The following is a 20,202-nucleotide window of genomic DNA, read 5'->3' on the forward strand; positions in this document are numbered from 1 at the left end:
AACCAACTATCTCGATTATAATATGAGAGCAGGACGTGTTACTTAAGAGGATTGAACGGCTGAGATCTTTTCCAGTCTATAACTTGGTCCATGCTATATAAGTTGCCCATCTTTTGCGTTCCAAGTGGCTGCTCTAATCCTAACTACGCAACTACCATTCAAAACCCAACCAATGATGGTAGGAACTCAATCTTTATCTCTCCCTCTAGTACAAGCCTTCAACTTTCTTAATTATATATGCAACTCCATTTTCACCACATATCAGTTGCCACACTTGCATTGAGCTCTGTTTTGACTTTGCTTCCATAGTTGTGAGAAGTAAATCTGTATTCTATTAAAATATTAAACATACAAACCAGATAAAAAAATTTATTAGAATAACAAAGATAAAAAAAAAAGCTAAATAATTGAAAGGAACCATATGATCAAAATAGAAATACACAGAGTTTTTAGTTATGTGCTTTTAATTTTATAAAATTACACATATAGCAAAATATTATACAGTTCCTCACTAGTTTCAAACTGGCTAACAAAAGACCTCCAATTTTAATAATGCCCTAAAAGACCTTACTTTTTATATAATTGACTATGCAATACCTACCGACATCAAATCAGAATTTTAATTATTTTTTATTGAACACAAAAACGAAATTAACCTTGGCCTTTTTTTTTCCCTTTTGTTTCTTCCTTTTCACTTTGTCCAACTTGTTCTTATTCTTTGTCACAATTGCCACTCTCATCCATTACTACCACCATCATCCATCATCACCACCATCATCACTCCATTCACCACTATTATCACTCTTATTCATCATTGCCATCACCGCGCCCGAAACTGCCGCTACCTCACCCACCACCACCATTATCACTCTCATTCGTCATTGCCACCGCCCCACCCGATGCTATCACTACTACTTTCATCCACCACCACCACCATCACCACCACTCTCAATTGCTACCATCGTCATTACCATCACCACTTTCATCCATCATAACCATTACAGGCATGGACATGATGACCACCATCACCTCTTTCTTCTTCCATCATCAAACTTGCAATTTTTTGGCAAAAAAACCACTATAATTCACTAAACTGCTAGGTTGAGATGCCAACCTGCTAAGTAGTGGTGATAGTTTACAAAGCAATAAACCACTGGAGTGCACTAAAGTGCTAGATAGTGAAACTAATTTTCAAAAATCCAAGTCCAAATATATATAAATTTAAAAATAAATAAATCATATATCATTGTTTGGTAGTTAAGGTATTGGTGTTGTAACTCATTGGCCATGGTTCAAATCCTCACACTTGCATTTTTTTTTGTTCAAAAATCCAATTAAAATTAGTTTAGTTGCTAGGTTAAGGTGCCAACTTGCTAGACAATGGAGGCACTTTACAATGTAATAAACTACCAGAGTTTACCGAACTGCTAAATTATGGCTAATTTTCTAGGCAGGGGACAATTTTATTCTGTCCTTTACTCTCATTTCTCATCATCATCATCATCATTTTCTTCTTCTTCCTCTTCACCATCACCTACCACTATCGCCTTCATTCTTGTCCACCACCATTGCCACTCTCATTCATCATCACATGGTCCCCCATAACCACCACTATCATTACTCTCATTCACCATCATTGCCACTCTTATTCATCATCGCCATTGTAATACCCTGAACTTTTGGATACCTGTTGGAAAATGTATTGAAGGTATTATTACAGTTGCATTAAGATTTTTCTACAGAGCAATCTTGTTGAGAAACCCCAACTGGGAAGAACAATGACCTAAATGTGAAAGTTTCTAAAAGATTTTGGATTAAAGAGTAATAGAAAAAGGATGGACATGAAATGTTCTGAAAACTAAGGACTGAAAGGTAAGGCGGCAGGGATCTTTTTGAAATACTGTGTTATAATTGAGGGATTGTTGGATAGTTTGAAAGGATTTTTTAAATAGAGGGGCATGGAGATCGTCGGAGAGAGCTCACCGGAGTGATGGCTTGCCTTGGAAAGGACCTTTATTTGTGTTGTATTTGGCATGGATGTATGTATGCATGGATAAATGTATATATTGTTGATTTGATGAAGAAAATGATGGATTTGAGTAGAAAAACTTGGTATGTTGTTATAGATGATAAGAGTTTGAAATTTGTTTTGGAAAAATCTTGTATTTGTGATGAATCTAGCTTGAATGGAGGATGAGATTTTTGGTTTTACTATAGCATTACTGTAGCACCGAGATTAGGGTTTGGTTTGGTTAATTAATTGATGATGATGATGATTAAGATGTTAATAATGATGGTTGGATTGGAATTGATTTGGTTGAGTTGAATTGAATTGATTGAGTTGGGTTTAATTTGGTTGAGTGGGCTTGATCAAATCAAGTGAAGAGAATTTGATTTGGTTTAGTCAAAAGTTCATTAAATGGATTGGAGCTGGGTTTGGATGAGAATTGGAGTGGTTGGGTTCAATTGAATTGATTTTGGTCTAAGTTTGATCAAATCAAGTTGAATGTGGTTGGACTTGGATTGTTTGGTTAAATTGAGTGGGTTAAGACTGATTTGGGCTTGGTTTGGATGTTGGGCTGAACCAATTCAAGGAAAATTTGGGTTCAGTTGAACCAAGCTTGTTCAATAGATTTTGTATAAGAATTGGAGTTGGTTCAAGGCTGGTTGGCTAGATTGAGGTTGGTTCAGTGAAATTGAGTTTGGTTCAGTGAATTTGAGCTTGGTTCAGAATGGTCTAGCCTAAATTGGGTTTATTTAAATGCAATTGGAAACCGGTTTAACTATGCAAGGTTGTGTTTTAACTGATTGGAGTGAGTGGGCCTAATTAGAAAGTCGGTTATTGATTTCTTGTATTTTCTGTTGGGTTCAATTATGTTTTTAGTTGTCGTATTTATTTATTTTATTCTATTCTCCTGTTAGGTGTTGATTAGGATTGGGAGGGAGTTCCAGGTCTAGCAAGAAAACCAAGGGAAACCAGATGAGTTAATAGTGGCTATTATTTAAATTATTAGATAATTATTATTATTTTGAAAATAATTATTTAATGGCTAGTATTTTGGAAATTATGGTTTAATTATTTCATTTAATTATGTTTAATTGCGTATACTATTGAAATATACTTATATTTATTATTATTTATTTTCCGTTGATGTGCCATGACGATCGTATTGATATATATGATTTTGTATAATTATATGTATTTTTAAATAGTAAAAATACACGTTTATATGATTTAATTATTTGCTTCATGTGTTTATTTTTGATGGTTACATATGTTTTGATTTGGAATGATTTGTGAAACCATGTGAGCATATTAAAATGTTTTATTGGCATTGTTTGTGGAATTAGTTTTCATTCCTGGTATAGGAATGGTATCATGGATCTAGACTTTACTGGTTTATGCATTGTTATACTTTTGGCATTGGCTTTCTGGAAAATAATATTTATTTCCGAGATGTGAATGCTTGTCCTGGATAAAGATCCTGTGATATGATTTATACCGATTGTATTATTGTTATATCTACTTGATGGTTTCGACGGTGATTGCGGGCTAAGGCCCGACTACTGCAGTAGTGGGTCCCCACGGGCCACCTTTAGAGGTGGCGTGGTGGACCTGAGTGTTGATTTCTACGAGGGTCAGTTCAGGTGGGAGCGTAGAACCCTGACTGGATATTCATTGTGTAGCCGGGGTCACCGACCGGCGAACTGATGGGTCAACGTTAAGGACATGAGTTCCTTGACGACTTTGAACCTAGCCGCGGCCATAGCGAAGGTCAAAGAGGTTTCTAGACCATGTTATGCTGGGTGAGTGTTGGGTATTATTTTATTTTGAATTTGAAATTTATGTTATTTTGAATTGTGGTGAGGGGGCGAAGCCAGCTGTCGCTCTTAGGAGGGCAATCCCTCACAAAATTTGTGTTTTCTGAGAAATCCGATTTGATGTTGATTTATGATGAATTTATGTTTCAAAAGCTCTTTAAAGTTGTATTTTTTTTTTCTAAAATTCTGGTATTTGTAAAAGTTGGGAAATTATTTGAGAATTGATGTTTATACACTTTATGTACACTACACTTAATTATTTGAAATTATTGAGCCACTATCGACCAACTGAACATGTTGTAGTTGCAGGAGCAGGACCCTAGTAGACCACTGTTCGACTATAGAGCTAGTCAAGGTTGAGTCCAAGATTGTAATGGGTCCCATACCTTTCTTTGTATTTGTTGTTGTCGTGATCTTGTAGCGGTTGTACCCGCAAATTTGAGTAATTATATTTGTTGTATTTATGTATTTGAATCCTGTAGTTGGTGTAAAGTTGTAAATTATAATCTGTAAGTCTGATTTGTTTTTTTGAGGGGCATCAGTTTCCAGTTAAAAATGGATTTTTAACTGATGGGTGCCACATTTACCTCGGTAGAAGGGGTGGGTGTGACAGCCATGGTCATCCACTACCACTCTGATCCACCACCACCACCACCACCACCACCACTACCACCTCTTTTCTTTCTTCCTTCCTCCTCACCATCACTCTTGTCCACTACCATTGTAACTCTCATCCATAACTGTCATCACTATCGGCACCATCATCATTATTACCACCACTACCACTATCATTTACCACTATCACTATCACCATCATCACTATTATAGGCATGGACACAACCACTTCCACCTTCTTCTTCTTCTTCTTCTTCTTCTTCTTCTTCTTCTTCTTCTTCTTCTTCTTCTTCCTCCAACATCAAACTTGCAAATTTTTTTGGCAAAACCCCACTATAGTTCATTAAACTGCTAGGTTGAGGTGCTAAAGTGGTGCTAATTTACAAACCAATAAACCACTAGAGTTCGTTGAGTTGCTAGATAAGGAAACTAATTTGCAAAAATCTAGGTCCAAATATATATACATTTAGACATAAGTGAATCATATAGTATAGTTTGGTGGTTAAGTTGTTGGTATTGTTGATAAGTGCTTGTGTATAAGTAATACGAAGTATTCTTTTCTTACATTGAATATTACTTTCCTCAGATTTTATCGCTTATTCGTGTGTATATGTGCTCTTTTGTGCATATAGGGTTATGGAGACAATTGTGGAAGAAAGAAACCAAAAGTAGATCGTGGATGCATTTGTTGATAAAGTCTTGGAGTGAACAAACGTGAAGACACAAGTTGTGCTCAAAGACATGTGAGTGTGTGTGCCAACCTCCATTGTGCTCAAGCGAATACGCAAAGTGAAGGGGCATAAAGGCAGTCACACTCACGTGTTCCGACTTGTGCAATACTAGCAAGATCTTCGTCAATGTGATTACATTGATGACACAACGTGATATACAGCATGGATGTGTACCCATTCATATGGCCTCGATGATAAGAGTGGATTCGGGAGCATTTAGCATACTGTAGTAAATCACTGTAGTAGTTACTGTTCACATCTCACAGGAAACCAAAATCTGGAAATCCACACCGCCGTGTGGAAATTCCACATGTCCGTGTGGATGCCTGATTCCAACCCCTATAAATACCGCGCCTTTAGACGTTTTGAAGGATCTTTTCCCTATTTTTCTCCCATCTTTAGAGGTGCTCGCGGCTAGGTTTTGGAGAAGCTTTGGCTAGGCCTTTAGAGCGGTTCTACGGCCTTCAACATCGCATTCCTTTGGAAGAGAGTTATTGGGGGAGTTTTCGTTGGCATCGATTCGGCGAGATGTGCCCTAGGCTTGACAAGGGAACCTTTGGAGAAGACGAGATGGATCCATAAGACCATCGATATGGACTATAAGGGGGTTTTATCTACGGATTGCATGTTTTCATTATTGATTTTATTGTTAATTGTGTATTGCTCCATGGAGAGGTGTACCCCTAATGGGTGCTTGGACTTATAAACCCTAGGATGATTTTGTTTCATTGACCTTTATTATGATTCTTTAATTGATGCTTTAATTGAGTTCCATCCTTGAATGCTTGTTGTATCGATTTTTCCTTAGAATGACACTAGGGTTGAGAATCCATCTTGGTAATCCTTATTGATGGGTGACACGCCTTTAAGATTAGATAAAGCTAGGCTGGAGAAGGTGGAGAGGGTGAGTCGAGAGGTAGCGGAACGTCCCCTTTCCATTCCGGTGTGATTTATCCTACCTCCACGTTCCAAGAGTTCTTTGTGGTCACAATAGAGTGAAGTACTAAGAGACAAACTCCACTGGGGCTTAGTGGTCACAATAGAGTGAACAACAGAGTGAACAATAGAGTGAAGTACTAAGAGACAAACTTCACAATAGAGTGAAGTACTAAGAGTTCTTTGTGGTCACAATAGAGTGAACAACAGAGTGAAGTGTTAAAGTAATCCTTAATGCTGGGGCTTAATCGTGACTAGGGGTCTTTCGCTTGGACCAAAGAATTAGATCTATATTACGGAATATGGTTTATCACTTGGAGTCCCTAGAGCTTGAAGCAACCTTGCCTTGTGTGAGGCATCGAGAGTGTTCCTTTCCGCCGGGGCATAGTGTAGGGTTAGTCACGGTTGACCTTAGGTTTGAGACCGTGTGTTTTTGAATTTCCACGACTCATTAAACATCAATTAGGAGATATAATGATTGGTCTTACACTTGAAACAATAGTCCTATGGTGAGCGATTTCCGAGTGCCCCATTTTCTATCGATTGCCTCTCTTTATTTCTATTGTGTCTCTTTCTTCTTTTCTTTATTTTTACTTGTATTGATATTGTTCATACCACTCTTGAATCATCTTCATTATAGTTAAACAACAATACTTATATTTCTGATCACTATTCCTTGTGGATATGACTACCCACCCATCAGGATACTTTATTACTTCGATAACCTTGCACTTGCGGTACACACACGGAAAGGGTGTGTCAAGTTTTTGGCGCCGTTGTTGTGGAATAGGCGTTTTGGAAGCATTTTGCACTTTGCTATTATAGTTATTCATCACTTGTTCTATTTCATACTTACTTATTCTTCCATTATTCTGATTTTTTTTTCTTTCTTTGGTTGCAGCTTCAGGTTATGACTCGAGGAAATCCTTCAACATTGGTTGAAGGTGATCTGGATATTAGAAGAAGAATTTATAGAAAGGGAAAGAACATGTGCAAGAACAGTCAAATCAAGCTGAGATAGAAGGTGAAGGGTCTGATAATATGGCAGATCAACATGAGTAATAGAGGGCACTCTCAAATTATGCAAGACTTATAGTTCTTGGCACGCAATCCAGTATTGTGCGGCCAATGATCACATCTCAGAGTTTTGAGCTCAAGCCAGGCTTCATCCAAATGTTACAGCAGTTAGCACAGTTTAATGGTTTGGCGATGAGGATCTCAATAATCACATTAACAACTTCTTGGAAGTGTGCGACATGCTCAAGATTAATGGTGGAACAGATGATGCTATCAAGTTGAGGGCCTTCCCATTTTCCTTAAAAGGGAGAGCAAAGCAATGGCTACATTCATTACTAAGAGCATCAATCACTACATGGGAGGAGATGACAGAAGCTTTTCTTGCCCAAAATTTCCCTCCCGGAAAATCTGTGAACCTTAGGAATGAGATATCTTCTTTTGTACAAACGGAATTGAAGTTTCTTTTTGAGACATGGGACAGGTTCAAGGATCTCTTGCGGAAATGCCCTCAGCATGGGTTCCCCGAGTGGATAACCATTCAAACTTTCTACAATGGTTTGAACCCAAGCATAAATCAATTACTTGATGCTGCAGTAGGAGGTACCTTAGGAAGCAAGACCCCCGAAGAAGCCCGACATCTTATTGAAGAAATGGCTATGAACAGTTATCAATGGAACACATGAGACAGAAAGAAGGTAGTCGGACTTCATGAGATTGATGCAGTCATATCATTAGCGGCCCAGGTTGAGTCATCGAGCATGAAGTTAGACACTCTAACTTCTCCTAGAGGGGCAGCAATGATGAGTTGTACTGGGTATGGGGGAGGACATGCTCCATCTGATTGCTCGATTTCTATTAGTGGTACCACTTCCGTGAAACAGGTTGATTTTGTAGGTAATGCAATGAGAGGCCAAGGAAATCCGTATAGCAATACCTACAATCCAGGGTGGAAGAGCCACTCAAACCTTTCTTGAAGTAATCAAGGGCAACAAAAGGCCATAGCACTACCGGGTTTCCAACAACAACAACAAGCTCCGAACATGGAGTATAGAGTTTCAGGGTTGAAAAACCGGATGACCGATTTAGAGAAGGCTTTGACCAAGTTCATTCAATCATCGGATACAAGATTTTAATCTGTTGAAGCCACACTTCGTAACAACACCGCATCATTGCACAACTTAGAGAGTCAACTGGGCCAAATTTCAAAGTCACTTTTGGAAAGACCTCAAGGGAGTTTTCCTAGCAACATGAAGACAACCCTAAGAGAACATATGAAAGCAATCACTTTGAAAAATGGTCATGAAGTTGAGAGTAGACTCCTTAGTAAGAAGACCAATTTTGAATCACCCAAGGTCGTGGAGGTTGAGGATAGAGCCAAAGAGAAGGAGGTGGCACCCTCACCTTAGAAGCCAAGAATCCCTTATCTTTCAAGATTGAAGAACGACCAAAATGATGAGTAATACAAGAAGTTCTTGGGTCTATTCAAGCAATTGCACATCAACATCGCATTTATGGAGGCATTGTCTCAAATGCCTCGTTATGCAAAGTTTCTTAAGGACCTCTTGACCAACAAGAGGAAGTTGGAGGAGAGTGCATCTGTGATTTTATATGCTTCATGTTCGGTAGTATTGCAAAAAAAATATTCCGAACAAGAAAAAAGACCCCGGAAGCTTTATCATTCCTTGTAATATTGGTAACTTGGGTGAAGATAAGGCATTGGCGGATTCAGGGGCTAGCATCAACGTCATGCCTTATATGTTCTTTCAGAAGCTAGGCTTGGGAGAGCCTAGGCCTACTCGGATGACACTTCAATTGGCCGACCGAACAGTTAGATATCCGAGGGGCATCATTGAAGACGTACTTGTAAAAGTTGACAAATACATATTTTCTGTGGACTTTGTAGTGTTGGGTGTTGATGAGGATGCCGAGATTCCATTGATACTTGAGAGGTTGTTCTTGCGCACTTCCAAAGCTCTCATTGACATGGACGGTGGGGAGTTGACACTAAGAGTTGGTGATGACAAGTTAACATACCGCCTCACCGAAGCCATGCGACATTCTCTTGACTTTGATGATACTCTGTATTTTCTTGACACTACTGATGAGCTAATTGATGAATACGTGCAGGAAATGTCATGTCCGGATCCATTGGATGGGTTGCTAGATCAAGAAGTGGAGAATGAAGAATTTATGACACTTGGTATAGAGGACAAGTTGCAACCTACCCCGGGATCATGAAGAGAATGGTCCAAAAGATATACTAGTGGGGATGTGCATGCACAGAGTAAGGGTGATGAACCCTTGTGTGGTAACAAGCTTCATAACTCTCCCTCTACCTTGAAAAGACTATGTTCATCGTGCTTTCAAGTTGTAAGTAAGAGGGCAACCTTCCTCTATGAGGCCCCGTGAGGTAAGGTCAAGTACGTCAAGCTTAATAACGTTAAACAAGATATTCTTAGGAGGCAACCCAAGTCTTTACTATTTTTCTAGCTTTAGTTTAGTATTTGCATAAATAAGAGCTTTAGTGTTGGTGTTATGATTTTTAAATGCTTTTACTACGTTTTTTCTCGTAAATTGTTGGTGTTTTAGTATGCTTAATTGTAATTGGCAGAGTTTCTTGGTCGTTTGAGCATGTTTTCCATGATTCTCTGGTTAGTTCTTCATAGTATACGCAGGCTCCGCGTGTGTATAAGTGTGCAGAAATTTTCTACAGAGTCTGTAATTTTTTCTAAGTCATCTAGAGAAGACAAACAGCCATGTGAAACCTCCACATGGGCGTGTGTTTTCGTTCAAAGCTCATCCCAAGAGGACACAGGGGCGTGTGAGTGCCCCTATGAAATGCCTTGTGATGGTCACACGCCCGTGGGTAATTTACACGAGCGTGTGGGTCTCTGCAAAGTTCTCAGACTCCATCCCGAGAAGACACAGGGGCGTGTGAATGCCCCTGTGGATGACCTTGTGAACAACACATGAGCGTGGGTAATTTGCACATACCCGTGTGAAACTCTACAGAGACTTCTCTATCATCCCGAGAGCACACAGGGGTGTGTGAGTGCCCCTATGAGTACCCCTGTGAGAATCCACACGCCCATATGGAATTTCCACAGGGGCGTGTGGAACACTTAGCCAAATTCTCAGGAGAACAGAGAGGCCACAGGGGCATGTGGGTGCCCCTGTAGGTCAGGTACACGGGCATGGGGAATTTTCACACGCCCGTATGAATGCATTCAGAGACAGTCAGAGGCTATCTCGAGAGCACACAGGGGTGTGTGTCTGCCCCTGTAAGCTCTCCTGTGGAGTCATACAGGCGTGGGTAATTTCCACACGCCCGTGTGGATGAACAGAACGCCAAGAGGCACAGCTTTTCTTCAAAACCTACTCGCGCCCCTTCATTCTATAACTCCCAAACGCTCAAAGAAAGCCTATCTTCACTTTCTTTGAGTAGGGAGCCATATTTGCAAGAATCAAATATGGATTCATTGTCTTTGCATATTCCATAGTAGTGTTTGTAACTTGGTGAGTTTTGATGAAATCATTTTACATGTTCATATCTAATACCTGTTTGCCACATTGAAATTATTTCTACATGTTCTAATACTTTTCAAGATGAATTTTTGTGCTTACATGCTATCAATTTCCTTTAGGTGAAAAAGCTGGAAGTTTCATCATTTCAAAACTATTTCGTGATCATCATATGCATCAATTTCTAAGTAAACATAGGAAGCTAATTTAATGTTATATTGTCCCCCAAAATCGAGAAAGTTAATAAGATTTTGTAAAAGAAGCATCACAACTTGAATCTATTCCATGATACAAAACAAAAAGACTATGAAACATCAATGGCATCAACCTAAAAATAAGAAACAAAAAATCAATCGATATCGCATAACAACACACAGAACAAGTCGTAGGGAAGTTAAACCAGAGATCACAAACAAATTGAAGCATACCAGTGGAATAAGAACCCTAGAATTGATATGGAGGTTTGTCAAGGATCGATCAGCACCGCCTCAAGCTGAGAAATGCAATGACGAGCAAATGGCACCGCCTCATGCTAAAAAAGCCACGGCGAGCAAATGGATCTGAGAAAACTCTCTCCGGATATGAGAAAACACACACACACACACACTCTCTCTCTCTCTCTCTCTCTCTGACACACACACAGCACAAAAGATTGGTTTTATTTCCCTAAGTAAACCACATCCGTTAGATCATAACGATCTAACGGCTGCTAGGGACGTCCTCAGAATTGAATTCTGAGGACGTCCCTAGTTGACGTATCCCCTATATATATATATATATATATAAACTTTGCGAAAAAGTCTCTATAAACAAATTAAAATGTTTAATAACTTGAGTTGTTATTCTATATTTTAAAAAAATTAGTTAAGATTATATAATTTTAAATAAATATTAATTAAAATTTTTTAAGATCTTGATTTATTCTAATGAATAATTGTCCCAAGGGGTCATCAATATTTTACAATTTTAAAATTATTTAAAAAAATTAAGATTTTAAAATTAATGATTAGGGATCTAAAATTAAGAGGCCTAAAGTAACTACTCTAATCGGCTTACCTTGGAGCCACCCCTGTGCTTTATTTTTTTTTAATTTTTTTTAATTCGCTTGAGCAAATACATCACAAAATCTTTCGATTAATATACGTTAATGGATGTGCACCGAGAGTAATGATATATTTAAATAATAGACTTTCTAATGATTTTCTAGAATAACATAAGTGTTAAATTGGTACCCATATCTTCTTCGTTGTTTTTTTTTATTTTTTTTTAAAAAAAAACCTAATTTGTTTTAGAAGTTTATAAGAATAAGGGGCCGTTTGGTTCGTGTTAATGACATATTACCACGTAACAAGATTATTATGGTAATATAAGTGAGAATATTATATGGGTGGGAATATTACGAAAATTTAATATAACCATGTTTAGTTGGGAACTTTTATTACTTTGATTTTCATGGTAATCAATTTGTTAAAATATAAAAAGTTATAAGATTACCACGGTAATCCAAGATAGACACCAAATTTGGTGGTAATAGTATTACCACTTTCTTGGTAATATTTATAAGTTGGTAATGTGATATTACCATACAGATTACCACTATCTGATCGCCAAACGTGGTAATATTTTTCAGATTCTACGTAACATACCTGTAATCCTTCTACATTCTGCTGAACCAAAAGCTACCTAAGTTTAAAGAAATAATTTATCAACATTAATTAAACTAAATATTTTAAAACTAAAATTTTTAAATATACATTACAAAATTTAATTATTTAAATTAAAATATTTAATAAATATTTTTCAAAAAAGTAATACCAACGAATGTTTATTAATATATATTAATTAAAAAGTCAAAACCCATATCAACTCGCTTTTGGCCACAATCAACAAAACTTAACTTTGCCACTCATCTTCTCCATCTCAAAACCCTAGCACCACGCTCCAGCGGCGGCGGTCATGGCCGGCGGCAAAGTGCGGAAGCAGAGGGAGCACGGAACTCGTCAGCATATGCAGGGAGGTATTCCCTTCGAGAAATCCAAAGGACAGCACATCCTCAAGAACCCCATGCTCGTTGACACCATCGTCCAGAAATCCGGCATCAAGCCCACTGATGTCGTCCTCGAGATCGGACCAGGTACTGGGAATCTCACCAAGAAGCTCCTCGAGGTCGCCAAGTCCGTCGTCGCTGTTGAGCTTGACCCCCGCATGGTGCTCGAGCTTCAGAGACGCTTTCAAGGCACACCTTTTTCTTCCCGGCTTAAGGTACTGTGGCGTTCTGATTTTGATGATTCTTATGCGCTTGTTAGGGTAATTTTAGGGCTTATATGTTTGTTTGATTTGTTTCTAGTTGTTTGTGTTTCTTTTGCTGTAATTTTGACATGAATTTAATTAAAAATCATCAATTTCTCCATAAGAATTGACAGAATAGAAAGGATATGTGAATTCTGCAGTAAATTTCCATGGTGGTATTAAATCAACATTGCACCTGTTTTTTGAAGAAGAATTATTTTTATTCAACATGAATTCCATATACTCTTTGGCTGTACCTTGCTATTTTGGTTCCATATTTTTGTGTACCAATGGAATTGTTCCGTCTGTGTTATTTTCTTCATTTTATTGGTCTATAAAGTGGCAATAGTTTTCTAATGAATTTGATGTGAATATGGCCTTTGGAGCATTAGCAAATATCAGTTGCACCAAATAGTTGATCTTGCAGTTGTTACTTGTTACTGCTTTTTGGGATGATTCTTGTATGTGTTCTTTCACACTTCTGGTAGAGGATGATTTTTAATGGCCAACTAGTAATGTGCATAATTTAACTATGACTTTGCTATTCAATTTTCAATAGCTAAGAAAATGTGACCAATTCACTGAGCAAGAGAAAGATAATTATTTTTGGACCAACAAATCACAAGTTGTTTTGACATAAAGAATGTATCCATCCCTACCTTGCATTCTCTCATCAAAATAATATTTTGGGCTAAATTGGGTATTCCCATATGCATCCAACTCATATGAGTTTCTTGTGTGTGAAGAAGTTCTATCTAGTTTTTTCATAGTCATCTAGCCTTTGATTGAATCATTGCTATTGGCTGACATTTCTCATACTAATAAGTAATAATTTTTAGATTTTGTTAAATCACTGGACAGTTTGAGTATTTTAATAGAAATATGATTTTAAATTGATGCCTACTCTCTTTGAATCTACTATGTCATTGGGTAGTTTGCGGCAATGTTTATCTTTGTGAGATCCCTTTTGTATGTTTTCTGATACAGTATCTTTTATCATGTGCATGTCTGGTTTAATGTGGTCTTTACGAATTTACTATTTGACACACATATCTGTTCATCTAGTAAAGTTTTAACGAATTATGTAGAATGTTTGATAATGCTTATTTGTGTAAGATTCTAATGCTGGAATTGAGGTCTTGTTTTCAATACAGGAAAAATATAGAAGTTTATTGCAAATTCATTTGGTTCACATTTTCATGCAACTCTGTAACTAAAGCCTTCTTATCCACTGTGCTTCAAATTCTGACAGGTCATCCAAGGAGATGTCCTCAAGTGTGATCTTCCATACTTCGACATCTGTGTGGCTAACATCCCCTACCAAATCTCATCTCCTCTCACTTTCAAGCTTTTGTCACACACCCCACCTTTCAGATGCGCTGTGATCATGTTCCAGCGAGAATTCGCCATGAGACTAGTCGCCAATGCTGGCGACAACCTCTATTGTCGGCTCTCCGTGAACACTCAGCTTCTAGCACGTGTCTCACATCTCCTCAAAGTGGGGCGCAACAACTTCAGACCACCACCAAAAGTCGACTCCTCTGTGGTGCGAATAGAACCAAGGCGGCCTCTCCCTCCTGTTAGCTTCAAGGAGTGGGACGGGCTTGTTCGCATATGTTTCAACCGTAAGAACAAGACCTTGGGTGCAATCTTTCGACAAAAGAGAGTCCTCTCGTTGCTGGAGAAGAACTACAAGACCATCCAAGCTCTGCAACACTTACAGAACAGCTCGATCAATGAACAGAATGTAACCTCAGAAGATGTCTTAGTTTTGGCAAATATGGTTGACGATTTGAGCATGGACATCGAGTCTGGGAAGGAGGATGACGATATGGAGATCGAAGATGGTGATTTGTGTGGCGGAGAAAGGTCGGCTTTCAAGGAAAAGGTGTTGGAGGTGTTGAAGCAGGGAGACTTTTTGGAGAAGAGGGCTGCCAAGCTCACACAGGTAGATTTCCTGTATCTGCTCTCCCTGTTCAACAAGATCGGCATACATTTTTCTTGATGGACCTATGAACATGATGGATACGATTTCAGATGTTCATCTGTTCATTTGGTTCCCAGTTTTGTAGGATCTTTTTATTTGAGTTTGTCCTTAAGTTTATCTTATGTGTCACACTTGTGTTTATAGGAGATTTTGAATACCTGTTGTTTTGATCAGAGTTTTTGGTGCTATGCGTGAATTTAGGTTTAAATGCATTTTTTTATTTCTGTATTATGTCTCAATCTTCATTCTTGTTGATGTATTTTTTAAATTATAAAAAATGGTTCATGGATTTTTGATATTTTATTAATTTTGGTCTATGTATTGTTAAAAATGTTGAAAATCACTCCTATATGTTTTGTTTTTTTATTCATTTTGATTGATGTATTTTGAAAATATTTTAAATTGCTAAATCCTATGATGATTGTTTTTTTTTGGAAATTTTTTTTATATAAGAAATCTGATATTAATAGATTAAGGAGAAAGTTTAGGTGAAGTTCTATGAGTATAGTTTGTGTTGTTCATTATTGAATTTTTGATACTTGTCTTGAAATAAATAATGTAATAAAAAAATAAAAATATTATGAAAAAATTATTATATTTTAATATATTTTTGTTATATGTGTCAAAAGTTTATTGGACACTATACAAATAACACTTATTGTATTACACTTAGGGCCCGTTTGGTATTTTGCATGGAAACACTTTCCCTACAAAGTATTTCTATGCATTCATTTTCCCTGCATTTACTTTTCCTGTAACAATACGTGTTTGATATGAATATTGAAAATTGCAATTGAAATACATGCAAAATGAATTCCTTTGTTTGTTATGAATAACCTTTCCATGTAAAGTTATGTTTATTCTCAATTTTATCCTTCAATGAATATCAATTATTTTAATTTTAACTATGTTTTAATTTTCACATTAATCAATGGTTTATATATAAATAAATTAAGAAAATTGCTTATATACCCGGCAAAAGTAGATATTTAATTCTTGCTTTTTTATTATGAGAAATATGATTACCCGAACTTTATCCAAGAGGCACGCTTCCTATATGAATTTTGGCAATCTTTTTGTGGATAGATCTCACCTAAAGAAAAGGTATTGTGCATGTTTCTTTCAATGAGTTTTCAATAAGAATCCATTATCAATAAAACAATATCAAAGGCAATAAGAAAAGATTCTTAAAAAAATTACAAAAAATTATATGACTTACTGAGATTGGCTTGCGCTACGGTTTTGAAAATGAAGACGGTGGAGAAGTTCTTTGCTAAAGTTGGGGTTTTTAAAAAGAAGACAGGACAAAAGATAAGAATTTTAATGTTAGAAAAGGGTGAAATTAGAATTTTACATGTCTCCTACTTTCCCACCCATGATGTAATCCGTTTCACACCCCCTCCCTCTATGAATCCTTTTCATTGGCCAAAGGGAAAGTAATTACAATTTGACCATTACTTTACATGGTCTTTTTTTCAACAAAACATATGAAAGCTTTTCACCACATCAACTTTCCAGGGAAAGTTGTTACTTTCCCCCATACCAAACGGCCCCTTAAATCAATCTCTTTCCGATTTCCATAAATATGAAATCGGAAATACATATTTCGATAAATAATTAAAAAAATATTATTTTAATAAAAAAAGCCTCATATGGGTCATTATTGCCCATTTTAAAAGTACAACTAAAACCAATAAAAAAAGAATATATAATAATGATCATTTTCATCATTTTAAAAATATATTAATAAAAAATAATAGACGCGAAATATGAGACGAAACTAAAAACCATTAATCTATGAGATTGACTTAGGTGTAGTTTGTGTAGTGTGTAATGAACTTTTGACACATGTAACAAAAATGTATTAAAATATAATAATTTTTTCATAATATCTTTATTTTTTTATTAAATTATTTATTTCAGGATAAGTGTCAAAAATTTAATAATAAACTACACGAACTATACGTATAGCACTTCACCTAAATTTTATCCGATCAGAAAAGATTGGCTTAAGTGTAGCGCAATAGGTGTAGTTCATGTAGTGTCCAATGAACTTTTGACACATGTAACAAAAATACATTAAAATATAATAATTTTTTTTATACTTAATGCGTATTTTTTTTTTTAATAAATTTTTTCTATAATTTTATTAGTTTCCGTAAATACATATTTCTATAAATAATTAAAAAAATATATATTATTTTAATAAAAAAAAGCCCCATATTAGTCATAATGCGTATGCAATAGGTGTAATGTGTGTTTTCTATTTTTAATAAAAAAGGCCCATATGAAATCGGAAGAGATTGACCTAGGTGTAGTGCAATAGGTGTAATGCGTGTTTTTTATTTTTTTAAAATTAAAGGTCCCACTAATTTTTTAATATTTAAAATTTATTTTTTTTAAAAAATCAGGGGTCCCATTAGTTATTTAATATTAAAATTTATTTTTTTAAAAGCTGCCGACCCGGTAGTTTTTTAAATTAAAAACCAGTTTTACAATCAAACCCTTATAATTTTTGTAGTTTTTTTTATTTTCTTGTAAAGTTATTTTATTTTATTTTTACATTAAAACTAGAGAAATTCATATTCTTGTCATATGGAATGAAGGAGACAACCTTGGTCGAGAGGAACACCGATCACGAGCCGCATGGACTCTTGACGAAAGAACAAGCTTCTACTACGATTGTTAATTACTCAATCTTGATCAATGGACTTAGGTATGTTTTTTGATCCGTGTTGATCAGTTGACTTCCATATAAGCTTCCTCCGTTTTTTAAATAAATTTTTACACTCACTAAACTCACACTTTTTCATTTTCTACAATGGCAGAAAAAATCACTTGCTTTAGTTTACTATAATGGTTCAATCACTACAAGTGAGGAGACGGCAATATTTTCATCGTATGATCATTTTTTTTTTTTATATAGAAAATGATATCGCTTTAGCTAATTTAAGAGAATCATTAAAGAAAATATAGAAATTACAGATGATCAAATAATTACACATATCAAATACCGTATGTTTAGAAATTAATGAAAATTATAAGAGCTTGAATGTAAAACCGTTTTTTAATTTAAAAAACTACTGAATTCACAGTTTTTAAAAAAAATAAAATTTTAATATTAAATAACTAATGGACCCTTGGTTTTTTTTTTTAAAAAAAAAAATTAAAATATTAAAAAAATTTGTGGGATGTTCAACTTAAAAAAACTATTAAAAAAATAAAAAATGTATTTCCGTAAATAATTATGGAAATATGTATTTCGATAAATAATTTAAAAACATTATTTTAATAAAAAAGCCCCAATACATTGGTCATGCAAACATTTTGAAAATACACAAATATTCAAGGAAAAAAAAAAATTTCTAATAAATTTGGGCAAACCATGGATTCGAATATGGCATCTTATTAAGAGAATATAAAAACAACACATTACATTCAACATTTAACATTTTAGAAAGTATATAAATAAAAATAAATATTACTCTCTCCGTTCTTTTTTATATATCACAAATAAATGTTTTGTTATCTGTTATTTTTTAGCATTTATTATTTTTACCCCAAAATTACCCTTAACACTTTATTCAACTTTTTTGTTAAAATTAAATATGAGAGAGAAATATGAACATATAAATTAGGGATAATTTTAAAAAGATAGCTAATTTTGTATAAAATTTTGTGAAATAACTAAATTTCTTGGTACGTGAGATTCAGTTAATCACAACATAGAAAAAAAACAGAGAGAGTAAAACTTAAGCCAAATAATTTCATACATACGCAAAAAAACATTATTTCAAACATTATTTAGAAGCATATTTTATAATTGTGATTTATCTATGTAATTATTTAAATTTGAAGTCAACTTTATTGAGTTTGTTTAATGGAGGGTCTATGAAATTTTTTAGGAAATGCAACCGCGATCAAATTTAATAAAGTACCAAAATTTTACTTAAGAATAAACTCAAATTTTTACAATTTTTTTTTTATTTTTTTTAAAAATATATTACACACACACACACACACATATATATATATATATATATATATATATATATATATATATATTAGCCTTTTTAACTGCATTTACCATGCGGACCTCCCATTTCTCTAGAAATTGGCAATCTCTTGATAACTTTCCATATTTGCTCTTTCTCTCACTATTTTATTGTTTTCAAAAGTACAAAATAAGTATAAGCTCTCTTTTTTGTGTTAAGGAAACTAGCAAAATTAAAGCTTCTCATGATCCATCTGGGGAGATCCCTACCCTGGTGAAACATAGTAATGGAGTGAAGGATGCGGCCATGAGCTGCCAAATTGTTGGCGGGTCTGATCCAATCAGGAGGAACGAGATGAAGGCGGGGGTTCCCCACTCTGTCAAGCAGCGAGTTGATAGATGAAGTCAACTGGTTAATGATCCGAGCAGGGAAGCCATCAATCTGAGTATTGCCGTTGAGAGCTTGAAAAACATCCCGATTAGCTGTGAAAACATGATGAATGTGCATCTGATATCTGGAGACTTCACTAAGGACGGTCTGGACGGCTTGAAGCTCAATCATGGTGGAGGGGTTTGCAAGAATGGGGCCACATCCTAGAGTAATAATAACTTTGTTATGATTAGAAATAAAATAACCGAAACCACTTACCTCACAACGCAGCGCAGAGGATGACGAAATAAAAAGGAAGGGACCATCAGCATTTGAGAAGTTGTTTAGTAGGAGTTTACGACCCAACAACAAGCAGTAGCAGTAGAATACTCTCTGACATGTGCAATAGCTTTCGCCACGATGATAGAAAAATGAGGAGCAATACCTTTAAAGATGATATCACATCTGTGCTTCCAGATGAACCAAGATATTGCAGCAATAATTGATTTATGAAATACAGTATGACTATCACATGTAATCCAAGAGCCATCAAAAAAACCATTAGGGAAGTCAAAATTGTGATCAGCCCAAATGCTAATGTCATGCCAAATAGACCGAGCCTTGGGACAGAAAGCCAAGAGGTGATCAGTATTTTCATAATCGAGGCCACAATGAATACAAAGGTTACGGGGTTCCGAATTAATGTTGTGAAGAAAATCATAAGTCGCCAACTTACCATGTAAACAAATCTAGATAAAATGTTGAACCCTCGGAGCTACATTAAGCCTCCAAATATTACTCCACCCATCCCAAGAATTGGAATCATGTTTGGTGCTATTAAAAAAGTGATAGGTTTTAGCAAAGATATTCCTATTGCTGTATTTGGGAGCCAAATCCAGTGACAGGGAGCATTGACATC

The 20,202-nt window shown here is 35.7% G+C and overlaps 1 protein-coding gene and 1 non-coding gene across 2 annotated transcripts; one reads left to right on the forward strand and one right to left on the reverse strand.

Annotated features, from left to right (window-relative positions):
* Window positions 1-7,534: 7,534 nt before the first annotated feature.
* Window positions 7,535-7,641, reverse strand: LOC120267985. The gene has a single exon (XR_005538656.1). It is a non-coding gene; the product is annotated as a small nucleolar RNA R71 (small nucleolar RNA).
* A 4,878-nt stretch (window positions 7,642-12,519) lies between these two features.
* LOC120266362 (ribosomal RNA small subunit methyltransferase) lies at window positions 12,520-15,092 on the forward strand. Its single transcript, XM_039273990.1, has 2 exons — window positions 12,520-12,905; window positions 14,185-15,092. The coding sequence occupies exons 1-2, from the start codon at window positions 12,600-12,602 to the stop codon at window positions 14,935-14,937; spliced, it is 1,059 nt and encodes a 352-aa protein (XP_039129924.1). The 5' UTR covers window positions 12,520-12,599; the 3' UTR covers window positions 14,938-15,092.
* The last annotated feature ends 5,110 nt before the right edge of the window (window positions 15,093-20,202 follow it).

Source organism: Dioscorea cayenensis, chromosome 8 (genome assembly GCF_009730915.1).
Source record: "Dioscorea cayenensis subsp. rotundata cultivar TDr96_F1 chromosome 8, TDr96_F1_v2_PseudoChromosome.rev07_lg8_w22 25.fasta, whole genome shotgun sequence".
Taxonomy (NCBI): domain Eukaryota; kingdom Viridiplantae; phylum Streptophyta; class Magnoliopsida; order Dioscoreales; family Dioscoreaceae; genus Dioscorea; species Dioscorea cayenensis.